At 63.9% G+C, this 27318-nt stretch overlaps 2 protein-coding genes across 3 annotated transcripts in view; both read left to right on the top strand.

Moving 5' to 3' along the window:
• CLMB (calcimembrin) overlaps nucleotides 1–5767 on the top strand; it is a 45186-nt gene extending 39419 nt beyond the window's left edge. For both annotated transcript variants that reach the window (XM_051829275.3, XM_089319590.1), the window contains 2 exons: nucleotides 3103–3246; nucleotides 5344–5767. In XM_051829275.3, the coding sequence (XP_051685235.3) occupies nucleotides 3103–3246; nucleotides 5344–5402 (203 nt within the window). In that variant the 3' untranslated portion in view covers nucleotides 5403–5767. The remainder of the gene's footprint in view (nucleotides 1–3102; nucleotides 3247–5343) is intronic.
• A 10417-nt stretch (nucleotides 5768–16184) lies between these two features.
• GINS2 (GINS complex subunit 2) lies at nucleotides 16185–27086 on the top strand. The gene is made up of 5 exons (XM_070062820.2): nucleotides 16185–16398; nucleotides 16701–16815; nucleotides 21322–21421; nucleotides 26237–26363; nucleotides 26481–27086. Exons 1-5 carry the CDS (start codon nucleotides 16309–16311, stop codon nucleotides 26604–26606), a joined length of 558 nt encoding a protein of 185 aa, XP_069918921.1. The 5' UTR covers nucleotides 16185–16308; the 3' UTR covers nucleotides 26607–27086.
• The last annotated feature ends 232 nt before the right edge of the window (nucleotides 27087–27318 follow it).

Raw genomic sequence — 27318 nt, 5'->3', positions numbered from 1 at the left:
GGCTCTGCCCCGAGCCGGTCCCTGCGTGTGCAGGTGGCTCTCGGCCCAGTCTCTGTCTCCGCTGCTGTGAGCTGGGCTGGTAGCGCTGCCCCAGCCGGGCGGCAAGGGCCAAACGGGAAGGCGCTCACGGGGCCGGGGCCTCTTCGGGAGCTTTCTCTGCGCTGTGCCGCCCTGGGCTCCGGTGAGGCGGGAGGGGTGTTCTGCCGCTGCAGAGAAAGTTCCGGAGCCACCGTCCAAGCCCCGGTCCCCAGCGAGCCACCGTCCAAGCCCGGTCCCCAGCGAGCCACGTCCAAGCCCCGGTCCCCAGGGGCTCCAAGTCCCACCGCGGAGACTGCAGTGGAGGGCCCAGCAGGGGGCGACAGTGACACAAGCTCCCTGGGCCGGGCTGGCGCCAGGCACCGCGGGGTTCAGACAGCTGGGTGACCCCACCCCACGTTTGTCAAAAACGGGGCGCCGCCGAGGTGAGGGACGTGCCGGCCGCACGGCCCGCCCCACTTCTGAGCCCAGGCGTGAGTCGGGCTCCCACACCCCCTCAGGTGTGGCCGTTGCTGAAAGGACCCCCAGAAGCCCCCGGGAGCCGGACACTGGGTTCTGGTTCACTGGAGACACGGGCTCCGCTCACCGAGGGGGAAGCCGGCGGTGCAGGTGTGGGCTTCCCGCCATCTCCCGGCGGGCGGTGCCGGCCTCCACCAGCGCTGCCTCCCGGGGCCGGGCAGGCGTCCTTAGCGCCGACCGTCACCCAGTGCGAAGCACCTGCCGCAGACTCGCAGCTCAGACAGCAGGCGTCTCCGGCCTCAGCTTCAGGGGGGCGGGATATTGGCAAGCGGCTCTGGCTCTGACTGACTCGACTGAGGCAGGGAGCGACCCAGCTGCGGGGGCTCCGTCTCCCCTGCAAGCCAGGAGCCGAGCGCCGGCGTGGCTCCCTCCGCCCCACGCGGGCCTCTCCTCGCGTGGCCCGGCCCCGAGAGGGAGCACGCAGGAGGCTGCGTGTCCTGAGCTGCGTGTGGGCCGCCGTCTCCAAGTCGTCTGGGACGCACGCGGGCCTCTTGGGGGCGCTAGGAACAGCATCCCTGGCTCGGGGTGCCTGGCCGCGGCCTCTGCCCCCCCCCCCCACCCGGGGGGCTGCCGTGATCCCGCTCCGGGCTCCCTGGGGACGCAGGCGCTGCAGATTCCTGACGCTGCCCTTGAGAATGCTGAGCGCGCTCCCGGCTCTGTCCCGGGCGCTGCACTGGGCTCCCGGGCTGGCACCCTTGGCCCCTGCCGAAGGCCATTGAGTGTTTTTTTTTAATTTATTTATTTATTTGAAAGTTAAAGTTACACAGAGAGAGAATGAGAAGCAGAGAGAGAGAGAGAGAGAGAGAGGGGCCTTCCATCTGCTGGTTCACTCCCCACGTGGTCAGAATAGCCAGGCTTGGCCCAGACCAAAGCCAGGAGCCGGGAACTTCATCTGGGTCTCCCCTGTGGGTGCCAGGGTCCCAGGAGGTGGGCCATCTTTCACTGCTCTCCCGGGTTCATTAGCAGGGAGCTGGCTGCATTATCTGGCCCCCAGAGCTTTTTTTTTTTTTTTTTTTTTTTTTTTTTAAGATTTATTCACTGTATTCTAAAGGCAGAGTTACAGAGAGAGGGAGACCCAGAGCCTGAGAAGTCTTCCATCTGCTGGTTCACTCCCCAGATGGCCTCAACAGCTGGAGCTTCCTCCAGGTCTCCCACGTGGGTGCAGGGGCCCAAGCACTTGGGCCATCCTCCACTGCTTTCCCGGGCTACAGCAGAGAGCTGGATGGGAAGTGGAGCAGCTGGGACTCAAACCAGCACCCATATGGGATGCAGGGACTGCAGGCGGAAGCTTAACCTCCTATGCCACAGTGCCCCACCCCCCCCAGCCTTGAATTCTCTGACGCGTGTGTGTCTCAGGAGGCCCGAGCAGGCGGAATTTGGTCAGCGTGGAAACGTGCGCTATGAGGCTCGGGTTCCTTTGATCCTGGTGCCGTCCCGAGGGAAGGGAGGGGCCAGTGTGAGGGACAGCTGGGGAAGCTGTCAGGACCCGCACACACAGGCTGTGACCTGATTGGCAGGTTCTGCTGTCATCTGGACCAAGAGGGATAAGCCCGGGGCGGGGGAGGTGGGTAAGAAGACTGGTGAGCAGCCTGAGGAGGGAGGAGGCCTGCTGATTGGTTCATCACCAGGCTGGGGGCGGGCACTGGCTGCAGGTGGCCCAGGGAGAGTCTGCAAGTAGACTACAAGTACTGCTTTATTTTTCCCTTAAGATTTGTGGGTGTGTTGGGGGGGTGGAGAGGGAGATCTTCCGTTCACGGTTCACTCCCCAGACGGCTGCCACAGCCATGTCTGGCCAGACTGAAGCCAGAGCCCAGGAACTCCATCCAGGTCTCCCACGTGGGGGGCAGGAGCCAAGCACTTGGGCCGGCTTCTGTGGCCCTCCCAGGTGCACTAGCAGGGAGCTGGATGGGAAGTGGCGCAGCCGGGAGTCCAGCGGGCGCCCCGACATGGGATATGCCCACATAGCACTGCACCACGACGCCGGCCCCCACCAGAGCCACTCATATCAGCGGGGACCTGTGCCTGGGCTTGGCCGGGTTACCAGGACATAACACATGGGCGAGGGAGGTGGGTGAATTCAGCCACTTAGAAGAAATGGCCAGGAGTGACACGGGTGAGACGAAGCCCGTGTCTATCCAGAAACCAAGTCTGCCCTGAGGAGCCTCTGGGCAGAGACGGCCCAGGCCCGGGCGGCTCCGCCCCCCGTGGGTCAGAGTCCGCCGGGCTGGGTCGGAGCCGAGCTCGGGGGTCTCCCTGCGGTCAGAGCCGTGTTCCAGGCACCGTCGCTGCCGTGCCCGTCGGGCTCCTGGGCACTGAGGGTCCAGTAGGGAGTGAGACTCGCTGAGTGATGGGGCCTGGGGGGGGGCCTTCCCTGGGCCTCGGTTTCCTCGTCTCTGAGCGGGGACGGCAGTGGCCACCTGCCGCCCACCCTCAGACCCAGAGCGATGGCAAGAGGAGGGAGGCGGCCGCGGCGGCAGCTCCCTGGCGCCACTCATGCCTGTCTCTCTGTCGTGTGTGTCCGTGTGTGTCCACGGCCCGGCCTCTCAGGGTTTAAAATGTGTGTCAGCAGCGCCGGCAGCAGCCACGACCAGGCCCCCGTCCTGAGCGACAAGCACCTGGACGTGCCCGACATCATCATCACGCCCCCCACCCCCACGGGCGTGCTGCTGCCCCGGGACTCGAGGCCGACAGGTGAGGCTGGGCTGGGGCCGCGGCAGGGCCGATGAATGTGTGCTGGGACCCGGCCACCCCTGGCCATGGCCCCAGCCCCAGCAGGACGCAGCCTGCAGAGCGATGGGCTGGACGAGGCCTGCTGGCAGCCGGGATGATGGATGGACAGGGCCGGCCAGGCTCCCTGATGGATGCGCTGTCTCCTGCCAACAGGACGGCGCTGCCTGCCGTTGGCGGCAGCCACTGCTGGCCGCACAGCGCGACTTGGAATCAGCCTGCGCCCAGGCTGGGGCTGGGCCCTGGGCCTGCTAGAGGGAGGGAGACGGCTCCCCGCAGCGGGAGGGAGAGAGGGAGGCCCGGGCGGGCGCGTGTTGGGGCTCATCCCCGACAGATTCACCGGGCTAAGGGCGGTGGGCTGCTCCTCCCACCGAGCGCTCCCGGGGACTCTGAGGCAGGTGGGGTCTTCATCCCCATTTCCTAGGTGGATAAACTGAGGCTCAGGGAGATCCCTGCCACACAGCTGGTAGGTGGTGGAGCTGCGATTCAGGGCTGGCCTCTGTGGTCTGGGGCTTGAGCTGGGGACCCGGAGCCCTGGCGGGAGCCACTCCCAGCCCCCGACACACAGGCCTTGCTGGGCACCTGCTGATACAAAGTGTGTGGCGGGCACCGCGGGGGGCGGTGCTTGGGTAGAATGTCCTGGATGAGCCGAATCTACATCCCAGCCTGCCCTCCAGAGCCAGTGGTACGCTCCGTGGTCCGGGAGCCGTGGGTCGTGTTCTCCATGGCTTCCCCCATACCTGGCACCGAGCCTCCCCGGGAGCTGGGCTGATTGTTCCAGCCAAGTAGGCTGAGTGGCGTCCACCTCTGGCTGGGCACGGGGAAGGGCCAGGTCCAGAGACAGACAGGGACCCCCTAAGGGCACACAGCCGGGGAGGGGACGGGGGGGGGGCAGGGCTATCCCCCCCCCGCAGCGCCCCCCCCATCCCCCAGCTGGTGTCTGAGCTGGGGGTGGGGCCTGCTCTGCCTTCCAGCCCCTCCCCCCAGGCCTCCGGTTCCGCCCTGTGAGATGAGCTCACCGGTGCTGCCTGCTCCCCGGGCAGCGAGAGCCCAGGGCCATGACAGCTGCTCTGCGGGGTCTGTGCGGGGGGGCTTCATTGATTTGCTTATTTTTAATCGATTTTATTTCTGAGAGGCAGAGCGACGAGAGCGAGCCCCTGTCCTTTGGTTTGCCGTCAAGTGCCCACGGCGGCTGGGGCCGGGGTCAGCCAGGGAGGGCCAGGGTCAGCCAGGGAGCTCCATCCAGGCCTCCCATGGACATCAGCCGTCACCACTGTCACCCAGAGGGAGTGACAGTAGCAGGAAATCGGAATCGGGGGCAGAGCAGGACTTGAACCCAGGCACCTCCCACGTGGCGGCTTCCCTGCTGTGCCAAAGCCCCCTCGGGGTTCCTTTGGGCTCAGGCGTCCCTGGGTTAGTCCAGGATCAGGGCACCTGTGTCCCTACCCTCCTGTGCTCTCCCCTCCTGCTCAGTCAGGTGGCGGAACTCCAGCCCCGCCCACTGTGCTTCCCAACAACGCAGGTGCAGGACAGAGCACTGGCCTCGGTTTGAGGCCCGGCCTTGGCTCTTACCTGCTGTGCGACCACGAACGAGAGGCACCGCCCCCAGGCCTCAGTTTACCCATCTGTAAGGTGGGGATGACGAGAGGACACTGGCAGCGTGGCTGGCATTCTGCAGCAGGAAAGATGGCCGGCCCCGGGGGTGCCGAGCGAGGACCCAGGTGTCCCCGGCAGCCCTGCCGACAGGGCCCCGCCCTGCGCCTTCGGCTCATCCACAAGACCAAGGCTGGAGGTGGCATCGCCCCAGCCCTCCCCCAGCAGGGGCAGCTGCGGGAGGGGCCCAGGGCCCAGACTTCCAAGCACAAGGTTGGAGAGCAGGTGCAGAGCGTGGAGGGAGCTGGCCTGGGGCTCCCCGAGAGGCCAGCGCTCCTGGGTGCCTGCCCAGGCTCCTGTGATGCCGCAGCCCCCGGGGTGGGGGTGGGCACAGGCCTGGGCAGTCTGCAGCAAAGGGCCCGGCGGGGTGGGGGCCCCGTCCCAACGCTGATCCCCTTCCGCCCTTAGTCTGGCTGGACGAGACAGGTTCAGGCCCGGATGACGGAGACATCGACCCCGAAGCTTGAGGGGAGCCAGCTGCCGGCCACCAGTTTGGCTCCTGCTCCAGGCATCCGGGGTCCCGGCTGCCTGGGACCCTGCGCTGGGCACCGCGAGGCACGGCGGGAGGCCTGGCCCCGTCCGTAGACCTCCGTTCCACGTTCCGGCTGACCCCAGCTGAAGAAGAAGAGGAGAGGGCACTGCCCGGCGGGTGAGGGCTGCCCTGGACGAGCAGGCGGGCGTGGGACCCGCCCCGAGGCCAGCAGCGACGCGGACTTCTCCGTGAGGAGCGGCGCGGGTTTTGCCGCGCTGTCTCACCGACACCGAGACGTGACCTCCAGCAAAGTGACCTCCAAATCCTCTTTTGCACTCTGAATAAAGACTCCGTTACGAAGTGGGAGTCCTGCTTCCCGGGGGGCGGGGGGCGGGGAGGGGTGGGGGAGACGGGGATCCAGGTACAGAGGTGGCTCTCAGAGTCCTGGGCCGCGGGGGCCCTGGCCGTCTCGTGCCCCTCCGTTTTTAGACCCCCCTCCCCGTAGGCCTCGGCGTGGTCTGGGGCCCGAGGTCACTTGGAGCTCATTTGAGCCGCTGCCAGCTTGGGATCCAGAAATACACAGTTCTTGGACGTGAAGCAAGGTTGTGCTTGCCTTTTAAAAAATGTTTATTTCATCTACTGGAAAGGCCGAGCAACAGAGAGGGAGGGAGTACTTGGGTCTGCGGCTCACCTGCATAGGTAGCGCTAGGCCAGGCTGAAGCCGGGGTCCAGACCCTGGGGCCATCGTTTGCTGCCTCCCGGGCACATTGGCAAGAAGCTGGGTGGGAAGCAGAGCTGCGGGGACTTGAGCGGTGTGCGGATGCACGGTGCGGGTGTTGAGGCGCCATAGCGCACTGCAGAGATCGCCCGCCCACAGTGGCCCCTGCCCGGTCCTGGCGTGCGCACCCTGTGCGTTTCCCTCCCACCGCTGTAGCCGGGTTCCCCCAGAAGAACAGCCCGAGCCCAGGAGTTGACTGGGGGATGGTCCAGGGGGTGGCTTCATCGTGCCCTGGAAGGACTCACAGGCCCCAGAGGAGCCGCCGGGGCTGTGGGTAGGGTCGGTTCCAGCAGGTGCAGCCAGTGCAGGCTGGATCAGCAGGGGCAGGAGGCACCCGCAAGACCCGGGGCAAGCCTCCAGCCGAACCCTCTCCACGCTAACTTCCGACTACGCCGGGTGACAACACGCTCGGAGCACTGCCGGCCAGGTAAGCACCCCCAGCCCCGGCGGGCCTGGGCCCTGGTCACATGATGGGAGACTGCCTGCCTGGCTGACCTTGGCCTCCAGCGCTGCAGAGGCCGAGCCCCCAGCATAAAGCAGACACTTGGTCAGGCCGTCCATCCCAATGCCCAGAGGTGACCTCCCGGGAACGGGACAGAGGCCAGACCTGCCCTTTCTGCAGGTGCCAGAGGCCACCCCCGGGGCTGAGGCCGTGGGCTCTGCCTCCACCTCCCTTCCACTGCTGGCGAGGGCGGCTTCCGGAGCCACCTCCCAGCCTGCTCCCCCACGGTGAGTGGTGCACGTGCTGAGTCGCTGGGTGGCGGTGGCCCGTGGTCAGGGCAGCTCCCTGCACGGCCCCGCCTGCCTGCTCTGCCCTCGCTCCTTGGAATTCTCATCCCTGCTGAGCCAGGCCCCGGCCAGGGATGAGGGATCCCTGTGCCGCTGGCCACAGGAACGCCTGTGCGCCGCTCCCAGAGGGGCCGCTGGGGGCAGAGGAGCCGCCAGCCGCGTGGAGCACCTCCGCGGGACCACTGCTCTGCTGCCTGCGTCACTGTGGCCTTGCTTTTCCCGTGCCTGGGTCTGCCGTCCGCGGCTCACTCTCCGGCGCTGGCCTTCCCGAGCAGCTGTCCTGGCCCGACCCCGGCGGTGTGTCTGTAACAGCCGCTCACAGGTCGCAGCTCGAGTGAGATGGCGCCTTGCGCTGACTGGATCACTACCCCAGAGGCCCCCATCTCTAATTTTAAAGAAGTTTTTGTTGATTTGTTTTCATCTTATTTGGGAAGTAGAGACACAGAGAGAAGTCTTACGTCGCCTGGTGCTCTCCTCACAGGGCAGCACGGGGACTGGCACTGTGGCACAGCGGGCTAAGCCACCGCCTGTGGTGCTGGCTTCCCCTTGGGCGCCGGTTCTAGTCCCGGCTGCTCCACTTCCGATGCAGCTCCCTGCTAGTGCACCTGGGAAAGCAGCGGGAGACGGCCCAAGCGCTTGGGCCCCTGCAAGACCGGGAGAAGCTTCTGGCTCCTGGCTTTGGCCTGGCCGTTCCAGCCATCTAGGGAGTGAACCAGGGGATAGCAGACCCCTCTGTCTCTGCCTCTTCCTCTCTCTTTGTAACTCTGTCTTTCGAATAAATAAAATAAATACCATTTTTTTAAGAGATTGTGATTCTCCTCCCCTTCCGCGAGCTCTGCTCACCGCCCCCGTCTGTCTGCCCCGCTCCTGCAGGTCCCCCAGGTCCCACATTCAGTCGCCTGCCTGCGTCCGGCCTCGCCTCCCGTCTGCTGCAGTCTGGCGTCCGCGCCAGGCCCTGGGACCGCGTCCAGGGCCCCTGGGAGGGCTGGAGGGCCCTGCCTTCGCCTCTGCTGCCAGCTTCATCTCTGGTCCCGCTGAGTAGCCTGCAAGTGCGGCCCCCACCCCAGCAGAAGCCGGCCCTGGCCGTCCTCCCCTTTGCTCGGTCCCGGCTGCGCCTCCTGCTTGTCCTCGTACGTGTGCCCCTGGCTTTGGTCCCCGCTGCTGCATGGCACACAGCCCTGAGCGTTGGGGATGCAAGACATCAGCCGTCGTCTGTGCTGCTGATGGCGGGAGGCGGGGGGTGGGGGATGGAAGGGGAGGGCGGGGCGCCTGTCTGTTTCACGTGACCCCAGCTGAGACGCATTGTCGGGGGCCAGGAGACACGACCCCAGCTGAGACGCATTGTCGGGGGCCAGGAGACCCACCTGCAGGATGACGCGGCCCCAGGACACCCCCACCCACCACGCAGCTGCCTCTCCCTGGCCGGCGGGGCTGCCGAGGTCCAAGCGCGTGCGTCTCAGCAAGGCCGGGCGGGAGCTGCGTCGCCCTGCTGACCAGGCCCTGAATCCCAGGGCATCCCCTCTGCTGGGCCGAGGCCTTCCTCGATTCCACAGCGGGAGAGAAGGACGCCGAGGCCCGGTACAGGGACAGCAAGCGGGGTCGGGGTGTGGCCCCTCCCCGCCTCCTGCCCGCCCTCGTCCCGGGATGCCTTTCTGCCCGTGGCCCCTGCTCTGTGGGCTGTGGTCCCACGGTGCTCTGATGCCCCTCACGGGGGCCCTGCGGGCGGGATCCTTGCTGTCCCCAGCTCCTGCGGCCCGGCTTGCTGCTGCCCCTCGCGGATCACACTCACTCCCGTGCCTGTCTGGGGAAGCGGCGCCTCGTCGCCTGCCCGCCCCGGCACCCCGACCCCGTGTCCCTGGACCCCCCCAGGCAGTGACTTGGTCTCGCGTACCAGCTTCTCTGCAGGCACTCACCGTGGTGATTTGAGTGTGCCCCCCCCCCCCACAAACTCAGGGCCTTGAAGAGTTTGGGGCCGGGGCCTTTGGGAGGTGATTAGAGCGGGGGTACTGTGTGGGGCACGGTGGCTTTCGTGGCTCTGGGGACACGCTGGCCGTGTCCCCACGTGAGGGCCCCCGCCATGCAGCACGCAGGTGCAGCCCGGGGCCCCGCCTGCCGCGGTGCCGTGGCCTGTGCTCCTCGGCACCCAGAAGCGTGAGCTGAGCAGCGCCGCGTTCTTCCTAAACCTGCGCCGTGAGGCTGCCCGAGCCCAGGCGGTGGGCGAAGGGAACGTCACGCCATCGCGCGCGTGCGCCGGGCGCTGCCCTGTGCTTCTTGGACGTGTTTTAACCGGAAGCATGGCCGTGGCAGCCCTGGGAGACGGGCAGCGGGCCGTGTGCTTTCTGCTGTGTGGCCAACGGCTCCGCACTCAGTGGCTCGGACCCGTGAGGGCCCAGTGCTCACTCCCTGGCCATGGGCGTTGTCATGCCGGTCCCGGTGTCCTCCCCGGAAGCTCAGAGCACAGGGCCAGCTACTCAAGGGCTTCTGCCCGCGACCCGGCCCTTGTTCCCTGTGAGCTGGGGGCCCTGACCCATGGCGCGAGGGGATGGGCAGCAGCTGTGTGGGAGGAGGTGACCTTTGCCCTCACTTGCCCAAGGGGCGGGGCAGAGGTGGGATTCAAGCCCAGAGCCCAGGCGCTCACCAGCCATGTGACCCTGCCCTCCTCCGCACTAGGGACCAGGCCAGCTCCTCTGCCTCTGGCTTCTCCACCCCCAAGCCAGATCCAACCTTTACCCCAGGCCCGCCTCAGTCCCCAGGCTGGGGGGCGCCCTGGTCCCCACCCCACCCCCCCACCCCACCCCCAACCCCCGGGGCTCAGAGGCCTGCTCTCTCGGCAGCTAATCACCCTCTTTATCCCAAGCTTTTAGTGCCCATGGCAACGGCGGTGGCCGTGCGCTGGGGATGCCGGCAGGAGGGCCCGGCTGCGGCTGCTCTGCCCTGGGAAGCTGGGCTGGGCTTGCTTCCAGGCACGGGAGAACGACTTGGTGGCCAAGGGGTCACAGGGATTCCGGGCTGTGGGCTGCTTGCGGTTGGAGGCCTCGGCCCTGCCTGGGTACTGTGAAGTCAGCAGGGGGGAGGGTGCCGAGGAGAGGCAGACAGCCCCACCCCGACCACTGCACCCTTGGGGGCGGGGGCGCTCCCCACCTGCTCAGATAAGCTCCGCCTCCCTGTGAGGAGGGGCTGGTGGAGGCTGCTAGTGCAGCCTCTTGGGAATTTTCAGATAGAATGGGGGGAGTGGGTAGCAGCCGGGGCTGGGCCAGACGCCTGGCGTGCTGTGTGTCCTTGGGAAGTCACTCGACCCCGCTGAGCCTTTTCTGCAGGGGTAAGGGGGGTACTAATTCCTCCTTCAAGGACCACTTTTTTTTTTTTTTTTAACTATTTATTTATTTATTTGAAAGGTAGAGTTACAGAGAGGCAGAGGCAGAGAGAGAGAGAGAGGTCTTCCATCCTCTGGTTCACTCCCCAGATGGCCACAATGGCCAGAGCTGAGCTGATCTGAAGCCAGGAGCCAGGAGCCTTTTCCAGGTCTCCCACGCGGTGCAGGGGCCCAAGGACCTGGGCCATCTTCCACTGCTTTCCCAGGCCACCGCAGAGAGCTGGGTGGGAAGTGGAGCAGCCGGGCCGGCTCCGAGAGCCGAGGCGACGTTCCGGCCTCGCAACCTGGGACTCGTGCTGCATCCCTCCAGGAAGGGAGGCTGGGAGGGGAGTGTGAAAACAGATGGAAATGTAATTTTTTAATGACAGCAGCAGATGGCAAAAAGACACAAGAGTGTATTCACACCGTGCCGGAGCCATCTGAGAGCGCGCTGGGGCTGTCGCGATGGCTCCCCTGCCAAACCCGGAGCCGGCGGGCTGCAGGCAGGAACACGCAGGCCTGCCAGGGCGGGGCAGGAGGCGCTGCCAGGCGCAGCCGAGCCACAGGTAGACGGGGGAGTGCCTGTGGCCGCCCGAGCGCGTCTGGAAGCTGCCCTGGCCCGGCGCTTCTGGGCCCGGCGCACACAGAGGATGAGGACGGGCTGTGGGGGTGGGCAGATGCCGCCGCTGGTGCCTGCGGCGGCCCCCTGAGTCGGACCAGCACCACGCTCACCTGCGCTGCGGCCTGCCCTGTACTCCACCCTCCCGACTGTTCTGCTCCTCCACCTCAGGGCTTCAATGCTTCCGTGCCTTCAGGGTCAAGTGTAAGGTGTTTTTTGTTTTTTGTTTTTTGTTTTTTTTTTTTTTAGATTTATTTTATTTATTTGAAAGAGTTACACAGAGAGAGAGGTAGGTTTTCCATCCTCTGGTTCACTCCCCAAATGGCCACAATGGCCAGAGCTGTGCTGATCCGAAGCCAGGAGCCGGGAGCTTCCTCCGGGTGTCCCATGTTGGTGCAGGGGCCCAAGGACTTGGGTCATCTTCTACTGCTTTCCAGGCCACAGCAGAGAGCTGGATCGGAAGTGGAGCAGCTGGGGCTTGAACTGGTGCCCACGTGGGATGCCGGCACTGCAGGTGGCAGCTTTAAACCCCTGAGCCTCAGCGCTGGCCCCCAAGCGTAAGTTCTTGAAGACGGAGCCCCTCGACATCCGGCCCTGCTGGTCTTGGTTGCTTTGCTTCTCACTGCCGCCCTCGTGCGGTAGGCAACGGACAGCCGGACCTGGAGTGACAAGGACACTGGTGTTTGCAGGCACAGGAGCCACGTGTCAGGGAGCCTGGCTGTCTCAGCCACTGCTGGGAACTTGGCCTGTGTCGGTGCTTGCGAGCCTTGCGACGGCTCTAGGAGACTGGATGTTCAAGTGGGGGCAACAGGTGGATCAGAGCGGCCATGGCGCCAGCTGACGGCCCTGCAGGAGGTCGCATTGTCACCGCAGAGGTGCAGGAGCACGCCCCGTCACACGGCAGGCAGCGGTGAGAGCTGCTGGCTCTATGGAGCGTGGCCGTGCGGGAAGGCCTCCTCTCCCACGACCAGGGCCTGGCCCCTGCACCGTGCCACCTGCTCGTCCCAGGAAGGCCAGGAAGGCTCACCCTCCAAGGGTGTTTCCCGTCCTGCACCTCTTCACTGCCACAGGGCGGTGTTTCTAGCTCCCTTCTGGGCTCCGAGAGGACACTGCCTCTCCCGAGAGCACAGGGGAGGGCTGTGGCTCTCAACCTTGGCTGGGGGCTTGACAAACTAGATGCCCAGGCCCCGCCCCCAGCTGTTTGGATTCCTTTGGCCCAGGGTGAGGCCGGGGGTGCCTGGGGCAGCCTGAGCTGCCTGCTCGCTCCCTTGCTGGGCAGCTACAGCGGGAGGAGTCGGAGCTGGAGGCTGAGTGGACGCATCCTACGGGGCCACAGGTGCTTCCCAGGTGACAGGTGCAGGTGCACCGGAGGCGTCCCCTCCCCACATGCGAGGGCCCAGGCCCTTCTCACTCCATCGTAGGCGTCCACCCCTCTGTGCCCATGCCTGCCACAATGGGCGGCACCGGGAATGCGGCCCTCGCTGCCAAAGTGCCCGGTGCGTACAAACGAGTCGTTGGGCTTGACGACTCATTGTGGGGCTCATTGGCCATGTAAATTCTAATGTGACAGACAGACGCTGCAGCACGAGTACCCCGAGGGGGAGACAGGCTCACAGCTCCCGGAGCCGCTCGGTATTGCTGTCTTTCAGGAGCACACAGGGAGTTTCTGACGGCTCTTGAACATTTTTATTTTTTTAAATTTATTTTTAAAAGATTATTTATTGTGGGGCCGGTGCTGTGGACAGCGGGTTAACGCCCTGGTCTGCAGCGCCAGCATCTCATATGGGCACCAGTTCAAGCCCCAGCTGCTCCTCTTCCAATCCAGCTCTCTGCTATGGCCTGGGGAAGCAGTAGAAGATGGCCCAAGTCCTTGGGCCCCTGCACCCGCGTGGGAGACCTGGAGGAGGCTCCTGGCTCCTGGCTTCGGCCGTTGCGGCCATCTGGGGAGGTAGCCAGCGAATGGAGAACCTCTCTCTGTCTACCTCTCTCTGTAACTCTGTCTTTCAAATACATAAATCTTTTTTAAAAAAGATTATTTGTTGAAAGGCAAAGCAACAGGGAGAAGAAGAGAGAGGTGGAGAGGGGAGGGAGGGAGGGAGACTCCTCCATGCACTGGTTCACTCCCCAAAGGCCCCATAGCCAGGTCTGGGTCAGGCTGCAGCCAGGAGCCTGGAACTCCACTCTGGTCTTCATGTGGGTGGCAGAGGCCCGAGCACTTGGGCCACCCTCTGCCGCTTTCCCAGGGTGCGAGAGCGAGGAGCTGGGTGGGAAGTGGAGCAGCCAGGGAACCGGTTTAGCCGCTGCGCCACAACGCCGCCCACGGTCACTGTCTGGGGGGGCAGCTCGGGTGCTCTGCGGATGTCCCTCGGTCAGGGTCGGCGGCTCCTTCTCGTGAGTGGGCCTGGTGACGAGCTGCTGGAGAGGACCGAAGAAGAATCCTCCGGCGTCATCAAGGGTCCCCCCATCCGCGGGCCCTGGGACGCTGACCTGGGCTCCTGCCCAAGTTACCTCTGAGTTTCTGGACTCAGCCGTAGCTCTTTTCCCTTCCTTCTGGGAGGAGGCCACTAGGCCCCGCCCATGAGGAAGGATGGCCACTAGGCCCCGCCCACAAGGAGGGATGGCCACTAGGCCCCGCCCACGAGGAGGGATGGCCACTAGGCCCCGCCCACAAGGAGGGATGGCCACTAGGCCCCGCCCACGAGGAGGGATGGCCACTAGGCCCCGCCCACGAGGAGGGATGGCCACTAGGCCCCGCCCATGAGGAGGGATGGCCACTAGGCCCCGCCCATGAGGAGGGATGGCCACTTAGGCACCACCTCTTCAAAAAAATTTTAAAGATTTATTTATCTGAAAGTCAGAGTTGCACATAGAAGGAGAGGCAGAGAGAGAGAGAGAGAGAGAGGTCAGTCTTCCATCCACTGGTTCACTCCCCAATTGGCTGCAATGGTCTGAGCTGCGCCGATCTGAAGCCAGGAGCCAGGAGCTTCTCCTGGGTCTCCCATGTGGGTATAGGGAGGGGCCCAAGGACTTGGGCCATCTTCTACTGCTTTCCCAGGCCATAGCAGAGAGCTGGACTGGAAGAGGGGCAGCCAGTACTCAAACCGGCGCCCATACGGGATGCCGGCATTGCAGGCAGTGGCTTTACTCGACACGCCACAGCGCCGGCCTCTAATTTTTTTTTAAAAGATTTTATTTACTTATTTGAGAGGCAGAGTTACAGGTGGAGAGAGAGAGAGAGACAGGTCTTCATCTACTGGTTCAGTCCCCAAATGGCCATAACAGGCAGAGGTGGGCTGATCCGAAGCCAGGAGCTTCTTCCAGGTCTCCCATGTGGGTGCAGGGGCCCCAGCACTTGGGCCATCTTCTACTGCTTTCCCAGGCCACAGCAGAGAGCTGGATCGGAAGAGGAGCAGCCGGGACTCAAACCGGCGCCCAAATGGGTGCTGGCATCGCAGGCGGAGGCTTAGCCTGCTACACCACAGCGCCAGCGCCGGCCCACCTCTTCGGGAAGGAAATCCCTGGTTCTTCACGGCTCATGGAAATGGAATGAATATAACCCTCGTCTGGGAGAGCCCTCCCCTCCCCATGCACCACCTAGAACCCTGTTGGGCATCCGTCTCCGCCCCATTCCTTCACGTGTTCAGTCATGGGCGTCATGGGCTCGGGTCATCACCCAACACTGCTGGGCCCAGAGTCCAGCTGTGGCTCCTGGGAGCTGTCCGCCCTCAGACACTGGCCCGACGCTGGGCCCCGGCTTCCGTCCGCCTGCCTTGAGCACCTCCTCACTCCCTGATGCACCACCTGTGTGCCTTGCGCGGACTCCGTGCCCGGTGCTGCGGGGCGAGGCGCTTCCCGGCCTCCTGGGTGGGCGGGGCGAGGAGACCCTGTAAGGTGCACGCACACCCCCAGAGGAGGATTTCTCTTATGGGTGCACGGACCAGGAAGTGGAGCCCCCCGGCTTGGGAACCGACAACACTCCCCCGCCAATGAGAACTCAGACAACACGGGCAGGGACTGAGGCTTCCCCTGCCCCCACAGCACCTGGACACGGAGGAGCCACCGAGGCTGAGCCGCTCACCGGCCGTCGCCGCACCATCCGTGGGGCGTCTGTCCATGCACGACCCAGGCCACGTAACTCCGGGTGAAACCCCAGCTCTGCCAATTCACCTGGCGAGCAGGGGTTGTCCAGGCCGTGGGCGCGGCCGGAGCCTACCGATGGCCTTGTTCCAGTTTTCCTGCAAGGGCAGGTTTCTGGGGTCAGAGAGGAGAGCCCTGGCCTCGCTGGGGTGGAGCAGGTAACCCAGACGCACAGCCCTGGAATGCTGCTCGGGGCCTGGGGTCAGCCTGGGCGGCTGGGGTCCACGCCCGTGCCTGCTGCTCCACCTCGCAGGAACTGGCCGCGTCGGCCTCGCTCTGGCCCTGGCCACAGTGCAGCTTTCCGTCCTCATTGCGCATGCCCGAGCCTGGGTTCCCCAGGAGCTGAGAATGGTCCAGCGATTCGGACACAGGTGGACTTGCAAACACTGCCCGTTGCCCCACGCCCGGTATAGGGGCACCTTGTCCCACGAAGGGAGCTCAGAGGGGTCGTGGCACGCGCAGTGCTGTGTATTTTGGTGGAAAAGACGCTGGACAAGGGTCCTTCGCAGAGTTCCCGGAACATGGGCCCGACCACTAAGTGAGGCGTGGCTTTCAACACGGCACCCAAAAAAACTGGGTTTTTCACGTCACTTCCGCGGGCTTCTGGCAACAGCCTTACTTGCCCGGGGGTGCAAACTCGCCCCATTCAGGGGTCTCACCGGGGGTCCTCGCCAGCGCCCAAAGGCTGAGCCCTCTCGCGGGCTGAGGAATCTGTATTTTTACAGACTTGGAACCAGTGAGGACCAGTTAAGCCGCCGTCTGCTGGGCTGGGGCACGCCGCGCCCCGGGGCTCGGCCCAGTACGCGTGTCTACTTGGGGGCCCGTGAGGAACGTCTGTGTAGACGCGGCCCAACCCCGCCCCGCAGCGCTCCACGCCAGGTGTGCCAGGTGCGCCAAGTGCGCCAAGTGCGCCAAGTGCGCCAAGTGCGCCGCCCGGGGAAGGGCGAGGAGCGCCGCGAGCCCCGGGGCGGGGCGGGGCGGGGCGGGGCCGGCGTGCGGGGGCGGGGCCGGCGCGGCGTCGCCGGGCTCGCCAATCCGCAGGCTCGCAGCAAGCACGGTCCCGCCTCGCTGCGGAGAGCGCCGCGCTCCGATTGGCCGCCGCGGCTGTCTTCCGCCGGGGGCGGGCCCTGAGCCGTGGCGGGAAAGCGGCGAGGGCGGCCGTGTCTGCTGCCGGACGCTGAGGGCGGGAGGAGCCCGGGGGACCTGGGCCGGCCGCTCGCGAGGCCATGGACGCGGCCGAGGTGGAGTTTCTGGCCGAGAAGGAGCTGGTGACCATCATCCCGAACTTCAGCCTGGACAAGATCTACCTCATCGGGGTAGGGGCCCTCGGGCCCGCCGGGCTGTCCGCGGCGGGGCGCGGGGCGGGGCCGGCCGCCCGAGCTCGGGGTGGGGGCGTCCGGGGGCCAGGGAGCGGCTCGGGCTGCCTCCCGGTTCCCCGACCGTGGGAGGGGGCGTCCGCGGCGGGGCGGGGGTTGCGGGGCCGGCCGCCCGAGCTCGGGGTGGGGGCGTCCGGGGGCCGGGGAGCGGCTCGGGCTGCTTCGCGGGTCCCGGGCGGGAGAGGAGGGCCTGACCGTGGGAGGGGGCGGCTCTCCGCCCTGACGGCGCGTCGCCTCGGCAGGGGGACCTGGGGCCGTTCCACCCCGGCCTGCCCGTGGACGTGCCGCTGTGGCTGGCGCTGAACCTGAAGCAGAGACAGAAGTGCCGCCTGCTGGCCCCCGCCTGGATGGACGCGGGTAAGCGGCGCCCCGCGCCGGGGGCTCGTGCGGGCGGGTGAGCCCCTCGCCGCCGGCGTGTCCGACGCCCACAGCCCGCGGGGCCCCGCAGGTGCACTTGTTGGTCTCCGAGACGAGGCCGCTGGCGGGGCCCGGCGTGGGCGGGGAGGGAGGCCCCGCTGGGAGGCCCCGAGGCCCTGGGAGCTTTGCGCGACCCCGTGTGAGAGCGGGACCCCCGGCTCTGTGGGGACACAGCGGGCTAGCGCTCGCCCAGAGGACTTCGGGCTTTGTTCGTGGCGCGATGGGAGTGTTCTAAAATGGAGGTGACGAGTGCACGGCGCTCAGATACTAAAAACATTGTTTTGTCCACTTTTTCCCGCTTGAGACTTTTTTTGACAGGTAGAGTTAGAGCCAGAGAGAGAGAGAGAGAAAGGTCTCCCTTCCGTTGGTTCACCCTCCAATGGCTGCCGCGGCCAGTGCACCGCGCTGATCTGATGGCAGGAGCCAGGTGCTTCTCCTGGTCTCCCATGGGGTGCAGGGCCCAAGCACTTGGGCATCCTCCACTGCCCTCCCTGGCCACAGCAGAGAGCTGGCCTGGAAGAGGGGCAACCGGGACCGAATCCGGCGCCCCGACCGGGACTAGAACCCGGTGTGCCAGCGCCGCAGGCGGAGGGTTAGCCTAGTGAGCCGCGGCGCCGGCCCCATGACTTACTTGTTTGAAAGGCACAATGACACATCTTCTGTCTGCTGGCTCACTCCCCAAATGGCTGCAACAGTCAGGCTGGGCCAGGCCGAACCTGAAGCCAAGAAGTACATCCGGGTCTCACATGGGTGGCAGGGACCCAAGTACTTGGACCGTCTTCTCCCGCCTTCCCAGGCGCATTAGCGGGGAGCTGGATCAGAAGCAGAGCGGGCGAGACTCGGACCAGCTTTGGGACATGGGATGCTGGCGCGGCACTTGGCTTAACTCGCTGTGCCACAGCTCCGGCCCCGTGCGTCGCGTTAATGGTGCCTCAGGATAGCTGCTGGTAACAGAAAATGCATCGGTGCTGGCATTGTGTAGCGAGTGGAGCAGCTGCCTGCTGGCCGGCCGCCCCGGAATGCTCGTGTGAGTCCCGGCTGCTCCGCTTCAGATTCACCTCCCTGCCGATGGCCTGAGAGGAGCGGCAGAGATGGCCCAAGTGTTGGGGCCCCTGCCACCCATGCGGGAGACCCAGAGGAAGCTCCTGGCTGTGGCCTGGCCCAGCCCTGGCCATTGTGGCCATCTGGGGGGTGAACCAGCAGATGGACAATCTCTGTCTCTCCCCCTCTTCTAGCTTTCAAATCTTTAAATAAAATGCATCAGTCACAGGTTGCGTCTGGAGCCCTGGCAGTTCTGCGCCTCTAGCGGATGTGAGTGGCTCATTACAAAAGAAGATTTTATTTGTTGTTGGAGGGGTGCGAGCAGGCCTGTAGAACTCGGGGACCCCGCGTGGGTTGGGAACTGTGTTTCGTTTCATTTGAAAGGCGGTGATTTTCCTTCTGTGGTCCATACCCCGGGTGGCTGCAGCGGACGGGGCTGGCTCAGGCCAGAGCAGAAGCCCGGAACCCAGTCCAGCTCTCCAGCCCTGGGGCAGGGACCCCGCGGCTTCACGAGCTGCTGCCGCCTCACGTCAGCGGGATCAGGGCGTGTAGCCGGGGCTCGAACCCGCGCTCTGATAGGAGCTGCAGGTGTCCCGGGCAGCAGCCTAACTGCTGAGCCACGCGCCCGTGCCCACTAAGGATTTGATGGCCCCTCTTCACTGGGAGACTCCTGCGGGTCCCCTCCTACGGGCAAGGGCTCTTAGGGGGCCAGTCTGAGCTCAGGTTATGAGGGCGGCTTGGATGTGTTCCCCCCCCCCCCCTTCCTGGGCTTGATTAATTGGACTTTATTAACCCCCCAGCTGCGGCTGCGTCCTGCCCGGGCTCCTGTTTAAGGTCACCCCTGGCAGTCTGGGCTCCGGCAGATGCTAGGTGATGAGGGGCGGGAGCCTGGCTCCCGGAGGCCACAGCAGAGGCACGTGGGGCGTCCGCCTGAGCTTTTCACGTGGCAGGCCCCGCGTGGCGGTTCTGCCTCCCTGGACTTGAGTGGCTCGTCTCGGCTGTTATCACTCACCCCTGCCGCACGGGGCATCAGCTCCTCACTGCGCACCGTCGCGCTGTGCGGCTGTCCCACAGGTGGGCTCTGCTGTTGGTGGGTGTTTATTTTTGACTTGATCCAAGTCTTTGTGGATATGTGTTTTTTTTGTTTTGTTTTTTTGTTTTTGTTTTGAAAGGCAGAGTGCACAGTGAGACAGAAAGGTCTTCCTTTTTTTTTTTTTTTTTCCGTTGGTTTATCCCCTAATGGCTGCTGTGGCTGGCGCACCACGCTGACCCAAAGCCAGGATCCAGGTACTTCTCCTGGTCTCCCATGGGGTGCAGGGCCCAAGCACTTGGGCCATCCTCCACTGCACTCCCGGGCCACAGCAGAGAGCTGGCCTGGAAGAGGGGCAACCGGGACTAGAACCCAGCGCCCATATGGGATGCCGGCGCTGCAGGCGGAGGATTAACCAAGTGAGCCACAGCGCCGGCCCTTTTAATTTTTTAAAACATTTATTATTTATTTGAAAGGCAGTTACAGGGAGCAGGGGAGCCTCTGTCCACTGACTCAATCCTCAGGTGGCCCAGCGGCTGGGGCTACGCCAGGCCAAACAAGCCAGGAGCCAGGACCTTCATCCGAGTCTGCTGCTGGCAGGGGCCCAGGCTCGTGGGCCGTCCTCGGCTGCTTTCCTGGGCACATCAGCAGGGAGCTGGATCAGACACGGGGCAGCCGGCACAGCACTTGAGCCGGCACTCCTGGGGGATGCCGCCATTGCGGGCAGCTGCTTAACCTGCTGTTCCTGACGGATGCCGCGGCCCTACCCGGTACCTACTGCGGCCCTACCTGGTACCTGCCGCGGCGGACCTGCTGGGGAGCTGTCAGACTGCCAAGCAGCCTCCAAAGCAGTTGAGCCAGCCTGATCCTCCCAGCAGTGTCCGAGAACTCCCACTGTGTCATGTGCCGGCCAGAATGTGCTGTTACTCGTCTTTGCTTCACTGGAGAGTTTGAGCGAAGGTGTGCGTTAAGCCGGTTCTGATGTTAGAGGAGGAGAGGATCTGCGGGGCGGAGCAGGCGGGTCTGGGGGGAGGGGCGCAGGGAGTTGCCCAGCCCGGAGCGGAGTTGGCTTTGGGCTGACGGTGGAGGGGAGACGGGTTTGCTGGAAGACTGGCTGCGGCTTTGAGAGGGCCGACCACCTCGGCGGGAGACTGCGGGAGCGGCGTGTGGCTGCGGGTACTTGTCAGAGCCCCAGGAGGCAGTCGCGAGCGCTGCGCGGTGTTGAACAAGGCAGGGTGGCTTCTGCGAGTGAGCTGGTGCTCGGAGCAGGTGCTGGGCCCAGGTGTTGAGGTCGGGCGGAGGCGGTGAGCTCGGACGAAAGCTGAGTGGTGTTTGAGCGGCTGAGTGACTCCCAGGAGGACGAGGCACTTGGCTACTGCAGACGGAGACTGGCTCTGGGTCTGGCCGAGGCGGGGTGCGGCCTGGGTGGAGGAGTGGGATAATCACCCGAAGGCTGAGTGGGGGTGGGGAGGTCCGTGGGAGGGTCAGACAACTGCCCGTGTTGAAGTCAAAGGCAGGAGAGCTGGATCGGGCGTGCGGAGGCTGTCTCTCTGAGATGGGGGGTGGTGGTGTTCATTAGTGAGGGAGACAGGGATCCTTGCGGATCACGGGGGAGAGCGGCTGGAGGGGCAGGCTGTCCCCCCAGCAGGTGGGAGCGGGGCCAGGAGCAGCAGGGGAAGAGGGTGCCTGGGCCAGGGAGCTGGCCGGCCTGCAGGACAGCACCAGGGCCCTGACCGGGGGTGCTCTCCATACTCGTGTGTTCGAGTCCCAGCCTGTAGTCCACGCCCAAGCATGCGTGACAGCAGTGCTGCCGGGAGGAAGTGGACACGCAGCTTGAGGCTGCCCAGGCTCCCGTTTGGCTGGGTGACGAGTTCATAAGTGGTCTTCTTGGTCTCTATTTTTTAAAAAGATTTATTCATTTATTGATTTGAAAGGCAGGGGGAGAGAGATGTATATTGATCTTCCATTCGCTGGTTCACTCCCTAAATGCCCACAATAACCACGGCCTGGCCAGGCCGAAACCAAGAGCCTGGAACGCCATGTTGGGCTCCCCCGTGGGTGGCAGGGGCCCATGTGCTTGGGCCATCTCCTGCTTCCCAGACGCCTTCGGGAACGGCCGAGTCCAGTCAGCTTGGCCCTGTACGCCTTCGGGAACGGCCGAGTCAGTCAGCTTGGCCCTGTACGCCACAACACGGGCCCGAGACTCGTGCTCAAGAAAGGCCTCACGTCATCCAGTCAGTGATGATGTTACCCCAGGGTTGTGTGTGTGTGTTTGCTGCTTGATCTACAGGTACTGTAGGTACGTGGTAAGTTTGGGCGGTTTAGGCGTATTTTGGCTGAAGTGACGGTAAAATGTGTTAACTTGTGAATTTCAGAGAAGTTGGAGAAGCTGAGGGATCATGAACGGAAGGAAGAAACGTTTACACGCATGCCCAGCCCGTGCTACATGGAGCTCACCACGCTCCTGCTCAACCAGTGAGTAGCCCTGGCGAGCGGGCGCGGCCTCCCGCCGGACTCGGGCCCCCTCCTCCTTCCCTGCCCGCCGCGCTGAGCCAGGGCTGTGCGGTGTCCGGATGGCGATGGGGGGCATCTGTGTGCACGACTCTGCCCCGTGAGCGTCTGTCTGTCCTCTTCTTCGTGCCCCAGGATCAGCTCTGGGCCCCCCCCCCCACCCCCCCCCCCCGTCTCCTGCCCCTTGACTGGGTCCCTCTGAGCGCCACCCGGCTCTGGCGGTCGCGTCCCTGACCTTGTGTGTGATCTCGTGCGGCCCTCCGCTTTTCCTCTGGGATGTGTGGATCTGCGCGTCGTCTGTCTCACAGGGAGGCCAGTGGGCTCGTGCTGGCCTCTGCCCGGAGCTGCAGGGAAGGCCCACGTGGCCGAGAACGTTCCGTAACCTCCTGTGCCGTCTGCCGGCGTCGGTGCCGCCTCCCCGCTGGCTGGCACTCACTCAGAGCGGGCTTTAAAGACGGCGCTGCCCTGTGGCTCCCACTGGCAGCCCTCGAGCTCTTCCAGGGTTTCATCTCAAGTCCTGACCTGCTCTTCAAAGCCGCGTCAGCTGGTCTGTGCTCCTCTCTCATTCCCACTGGCTCCCCCTCCCAGACGTCTGGGGCCTCCCGGCTTTGCACGCACTGTTTCTGCTGCCCAGGGCTGCACCGCGCCGGCCGCACGCGCCTCCGTTGTTGAGCGTGCCCGGTCTCCCCCGGGTTAAGTGTCTGCGTTGCCTTGCCAGTTCCGTGCGCACCCCCGTGGCTTTCGCCAGACTGTGATCTTCATTCCCCTTTTCAGATACTGTGTTTTTATCAGAAAGGCAGTGAAACAGAAAGTGACTGTCTCCGCTGCTTCCCTCACCAAATGCCTGCAACAGCTGGGGCTGGGCCAGGCCAAAGCTGGGAGTGGAACTTCCCTCTGCTGGTTCAATCCCCGAATGGCTGTGACTGCCAGGACTGGGCTAGGCCGAAGCCAGGAGCTGCTTCAGGGTCTCCCCCGTGTGTGCAGGGGCCCAAATGGGGGCCATCTTCTGTTGCTTCCTCAGGCGCATAGTAGGGAGCTGGATCAGAAGAGGAGCAGCTGGGACTTGTGTGGGATGCCAGTGCTGCTGGCCGCGGCTTTAACCCACTGAGCCTGTGCCGGCCCCCAAGTGGCATCTTGGCCACTGTGCCAGATGCTCCCCTCCCACCCATGATATTTGATCCTTTTGTTCGTGGTCAAGAAGAGACGGCCTTGCCTGCACTGTGTCCCCAGTGTGGTGCCTGGTGCACGTGTTGGTGATGGGGCAGGCGAGTGTGCACAGCCCTGCTTAGGAGAGATGCTTAGAAGTGATTTATAAAAAATGATTTGCAAAATTATCAAGTTTTTTTTTTTTTAATTTGTTTAAATCTTTGAAAGATTTTGCGGGCCGGGGCAGTGCTGTAGTGGGTGAAGCTCTGCCTGCAGGGCCAGCATCCCACAGGGGCTCTGCTTCCAGTCCAGGGAGCTCTACTTGATAGCCAGCTCTCTGCTGTGGCCTGGGAAAGCAGCGGAAGATGGTCCAAGTGCTTGGGCCCCCGCACCCACGGGGGAGACTGGAGAAGCTCCTGGCTCCTGGCTTCGGATCAGCCCGGCTCTGGCCATTGGGACCATTTGGGGAGTGAACCAGTGGTTGGAGGATTGTCTCTCCTCTCTGCCTCTCCTGCCTCTCATATAGTCTTGATGAAGAAGTTACTTTTGAAAGGCAGTGATGGTGGAAGGGGGTGGTATGGTGCAGAGGTGTCCTGTCTGCTGGCTCACTCCTGCAACGGCCAGGGTTGGCCAAGCCCCGGCTAGGGACCTGGAGCTTCATCCCTGTCTCCCTGCGGGCGGCGGGGCCTGGTACTTGGGCATCAGAGCTGGACTGGAAGCAGAGCCTGCAGTCAACAGGGGATGCTGGCGTTGCGGGCGGCAGCTGAAGGCGCTGGTCAGCACTGGCCCCACTGTCAAGGTGGCACCTGACCGGGCTGGGCCAGGTCGGAGCCAGGAGCTTCATCTGGGTCTCAAGTGAGTGCAGGGCCCAAGTGTCTTGTGCTGCTTCCCAGGTGCAGAAGCTAGATTGGAAGTGGAGCAGCTGGGACTCAAACCAGCACATACACGGGATGCCAGCGTTGCAGGCAGTGGCTTAATCTGTCCTGCTATGCCAGGACATTGGCCCCTGCCACACTTCCTTTTTTTTTTTTTTTTTTTTTTTTTTTTTTTGCAGGCAGAGTTAGACAGTGAGAGCGAGAAACAGAGAAAGGTCTTCCTTCCGTTGGTTCACTCCCCAAATGGCTGCTATGGCCAGCATGCTGCGCTAATCCGAAGGCAGGAGCCAGGTGCTTCTCCTGGTCTCCCATGGGGTGCAGGGCCCAAGCACTTGGGCCATCCTCCACTGCACTCCCGGGCCACAGCAGAGAGCTGGCCTGGAAGAGGGGCAACCGGGACAGAATCCAGCGCCCCGACCAGGACTAGAACCTGGTGTGCCGGCGCCGCAGGCGGAGGATTAGCCTAGTGAGCTGCGCACCGGCCCTCACACTTTTAAACACTGTTTTGCTTTAAACTTTTTTCCCCTTAATTTTAAAAGACTGTGTGGCAGGCACTGGGCGCAGTGGTCACGAAGCTGCTGGGTCACCTGTCCCATCTGAAGAACGCGAGGGTGTGCATCTCGCTCTGCTTCCACTTACTGCGCATCCTGGGAGACCGCAGGGGATCCACCAAGTGCTTGGGTCCTCGCCACCCCCACCCTGCCCCACCCCACCCCACCCCGGGAGGCCTGGATGGAGTTCTGGGCACTGAGCTCCCGCCTGGCCCAGCCCTGCCTCTTGCAGACATTTGGAGGAGTGAAATGGAAGTTGGAAGATGTCTCCTTCCAAGTAAATAATTTTTTTTTGTTAATTTGAGAGAAATCTGTCGGCTGGTTTACTCCTCAGTGCTTGGAACGGCAGGGCTGGCCAGGTTGAAGCCTGGCCTCCCATGTGGGTGACAGTTGTGACTGCTGTGCTAGTGGTCCGCCCCAGGCACTGCCAAACTGCAGACCTGTGACACGTGACGTGCTGCTGTCTGACACTGGCGTGAGGCTGCAGCCGACCCACCCGTTCCATTAACATGCGAGTCGGCAGTGTCCTGTGGGGCTGGACGGCAGGTGTGAGAGGTGGGCCAGTACAGCGCCGCAGTGAGGCGTGGGGTGGCCAGCGAGGCGTGGGGTGGCGGGGAAGGGCTCAGAGGAGGTGCCTCGGGCTCAGGCTGGAAGAGGTGGGATTGCCTGGGTGGGTTGGAGGGCAGAGGGCAGCACAGCAGGGGCGGCTTGTGCTCCGGCACCAGTGGGAGGGGCCTGGTGTGCCTGGGGAGACGGTGCTCAGTGGAGGTGAGGAGTCGGGGGGGGGGGGCGTCAGAGCTGTCCGTGGCTGTGCGGCTGCTGGGGCAGAGGGGCGGGGGCTGGGAAGGGAGTAGTTAGTAAGGGAGACCAGGCTGAACGCTTGAAGCACGCGAGTGTGGACCTAACGTTTGTTTCTAACGCTCAGTGTGTGATGTGTCCAGTTTCTGCCAAAACTTGATTTTACACTCCGTTCAGCTAAGGGGCCTAGTCTTACCTTTGGTCTGCAGCTCAGCTGACGAGGAGCAGGGCCCTTTTTTGTGTAGCCTGCTGTTCAGAGCACAAGAGTTAAATGTTTGGGTTCCTAAAATTCACTGTGTAAATGCTAGGCCGCTGACCAAGCAGGGGCGAGCTGCAGCGTGTGGAGGGCTCTAGTTGACGCAGGCGGCCTGGTGGTGCGCCGTGCTGGCTTTGCCCTCGTCTCCCAGTCTGTCCGTCCCTCCAAGTTGAAAACGCATCTCGAGAAGGAACGCTGCGGCGCCTCGCGGGCTTGGAAGTGCTGCCCAGAATTTCCCTTGCTTGGCAGTGACTTGTGACTCTTGCTCTGTGTCATCTGCCGAGCGGGGCCGTCCCTGTCTGTGAGGGCTTTCCTGAGACAAGTGCATGCTGGGGGCTGGCGCTGCGGCACAGCGGGTTCACACTGCCTGTGACGCTGGCATCCCACAGGGCTCCTGTTTGGATCCAGCTCCCTGCCGATGTACAGAAGATGGCAAAGTCCTTGGGTCCCTGCCGGGGTGGAGTGCTAGGCTCCTGGCTTCCACCTGTTCCAGCCTGGGCTGTTGCAGCCATCTGTTTTTCCTCCTCTCTGTGTCTCCCTCCAAAGTTTGCCTTTCAAATAAATACGAAGCCAGGAGCTCCTTCTGGGTCTCCTGTGTGGGTGCAGGGGCCCAAGCACTTGGGCCATCTTCCACTGCTTTCCCAGGCCACAGCAGAGAGCTGGATTGGAGGTGGAGCAGCCAGGACTCGAACTGGTGTCTTTTAAAAACAAGTGGTGAGCGCAGTGCCTGGCAGAGCTGGCGCTTGCTCCCCGCAGGGCTGCGAGCCCATGGTTTCCGGTAGAGGAGGGAGCTGTTCAGTACGGAAAGAAGCCGCGACCTCTGAGGCAGCCCTGACACACACACTCCGTGGACACACAGCACGGAAAGCAGCTGCCCTGTGCCAGGACGCGACCCGAGCTCTTGTCCAGTATCGTTTACCGAACACGCGTCCTGTGCAGCCAGCAGCCACCGGACGCGAGCTTGCTGTGGATCCCCGCTCGTTCCTTGGCAGCGAGCACAGCCGCCCCTGCTGGAGACGGCGGGACACTCGGGAGTCTGCAGCGTCTGCGGTTTTGTCTGAATCCAAGCGCCTGCTTTAAAAAGCCGTTCTGTGCAGTTCTGCTCAGGTCTCCTGAGTGCTTCCTTGTTAACTCTGTTCCTTGCTTCCTCCAGCGCCTCGGACAACATCCCGAAAGCAGATGAGATCCGGACCCTGGTCAAGGACATGTGGGACACGCGGATAGCCAAGCTCCGGGTGTCTGCCGACAGCTTTGTGAGACAGCAGGAGGCGCATGCCAAGGTAGGGACGCGGCTAGCCGCCTGGCGGGCTCTGCTGCTCGGCTTCCCTCGGCGTCCTGCCCGCCTAGACGGCGGCACCTGCTTTCCGTGGCCCACCGGCTGTGTTTCCTTGTTTTAGCTGGATAACTTGACCTTGATGGAGATCAACACCAGCGGGGCGTTCCTCACTCAGGCGCTCAACCACATGTACAAGCTCCGCACCAACCTGCAGCCTTCGGAGAGTGCGCAGTCGCAGGACTTCTAGAGGAAGGGTCTCGCGCGCGGTGCTGGGGGCTTCGGCGCCTGCGTGCTCAGCACAGGACAGAGGTACTCGCCTGTCGTCCTCCCCGCGCGTGGACAACACGCAGGGACGCGAGGAACAGCTTCCCGACACGGGTGCTGCAGCAGCAAATTAGTCATTGGTCCTCAGCACCCGGCTCCCCACAACTATTCCCAAACTGTTTCTGGAAGGTGGCTCTTCTCTTACGGAGGAGGGAACAAGGCTTCGCGTGAGTGAGTCTACTCCAGCAGAGCGCGAGGGCCTGCAGGGCACTGTCCCTGAAGTAGGTGGCCACTGCTAGACGTGGACACGGCAGGAATGGAAGCGCGGCCGAGGGCTCTCTGCTCGATCCTCGTTTCTTGGGCTGACTCTGATTTCCAAAGAGGCTGCAGGTGCAGTGGCGGGCGATGCTGGCCACTGTTTGTCATTTAAGCCCTGACGCACAATAAAAGTGAAACTAAGCCAGATCTTTGTTGGGTCTTTGTCCCGCGTGACGACCGAGCTAACGGAATGAGGCCTGTGCCGAGGACGTGACAGGCTGGCCGGCGTGCAGCAGTGGACTGGACGAAGGCGAGCACTCGCGTGTCCTGTCCGTCCGTCGGGGACTGCTGCGGTGCCGGCAGGCAGGTGGAGTGACGCTTGGCGGAAGTCCTGGGCAGGGCCCTTGTGGTCAGCAGCGGCTGAGAAAGCGCTTCAC

This window comes from Oryctolagus cuniculus, chromosome 18 (genome assembly GCF_051225735.1).
Source record: "Oryctolagus cuniculus isolate XC-2025 breed Fujian yellow rabbit chromosome 18, ASM5122573v1, whole genome shotgun sequence".
Lineage (NCBI taxonomy): Eukaryota > Metazoa > Chordata > Mammalia > Lagomorpha > Leporidae > Oryctolagus > Oryctolagus cuniculus.
The sequence above is the reverse complement of the archived record's forward strand: the minus strand, read 5'-3'. Positions and strand labels throughout refer to the sequence as shown.

Bases quoted from the DNA above. Each gene is read 5' to 3' on its own strand.
- GINS2 (XM_070062820.2), top strand. From the start codon at position 16,309: ATGGACGCGGCCGAGGTGGAGTTTCTGGCCGAGAAGGAGCTGGTGACC. The intron at 16,399-16,700 runs GTAGGGGCCCTC...TCGCCTCGGCAG, and splicing joins ACAAGATCTACCTCATCGGG to GGGGACCTGGGGCCGTTCCA. The intron at 26,364-26,480 runs GTAGGGACGCGG...TCCTTGTTTTAG, and splicing joins AGCAGGAGGCGCATGCCAAG to CTGGATAACTTGACCTTGAT.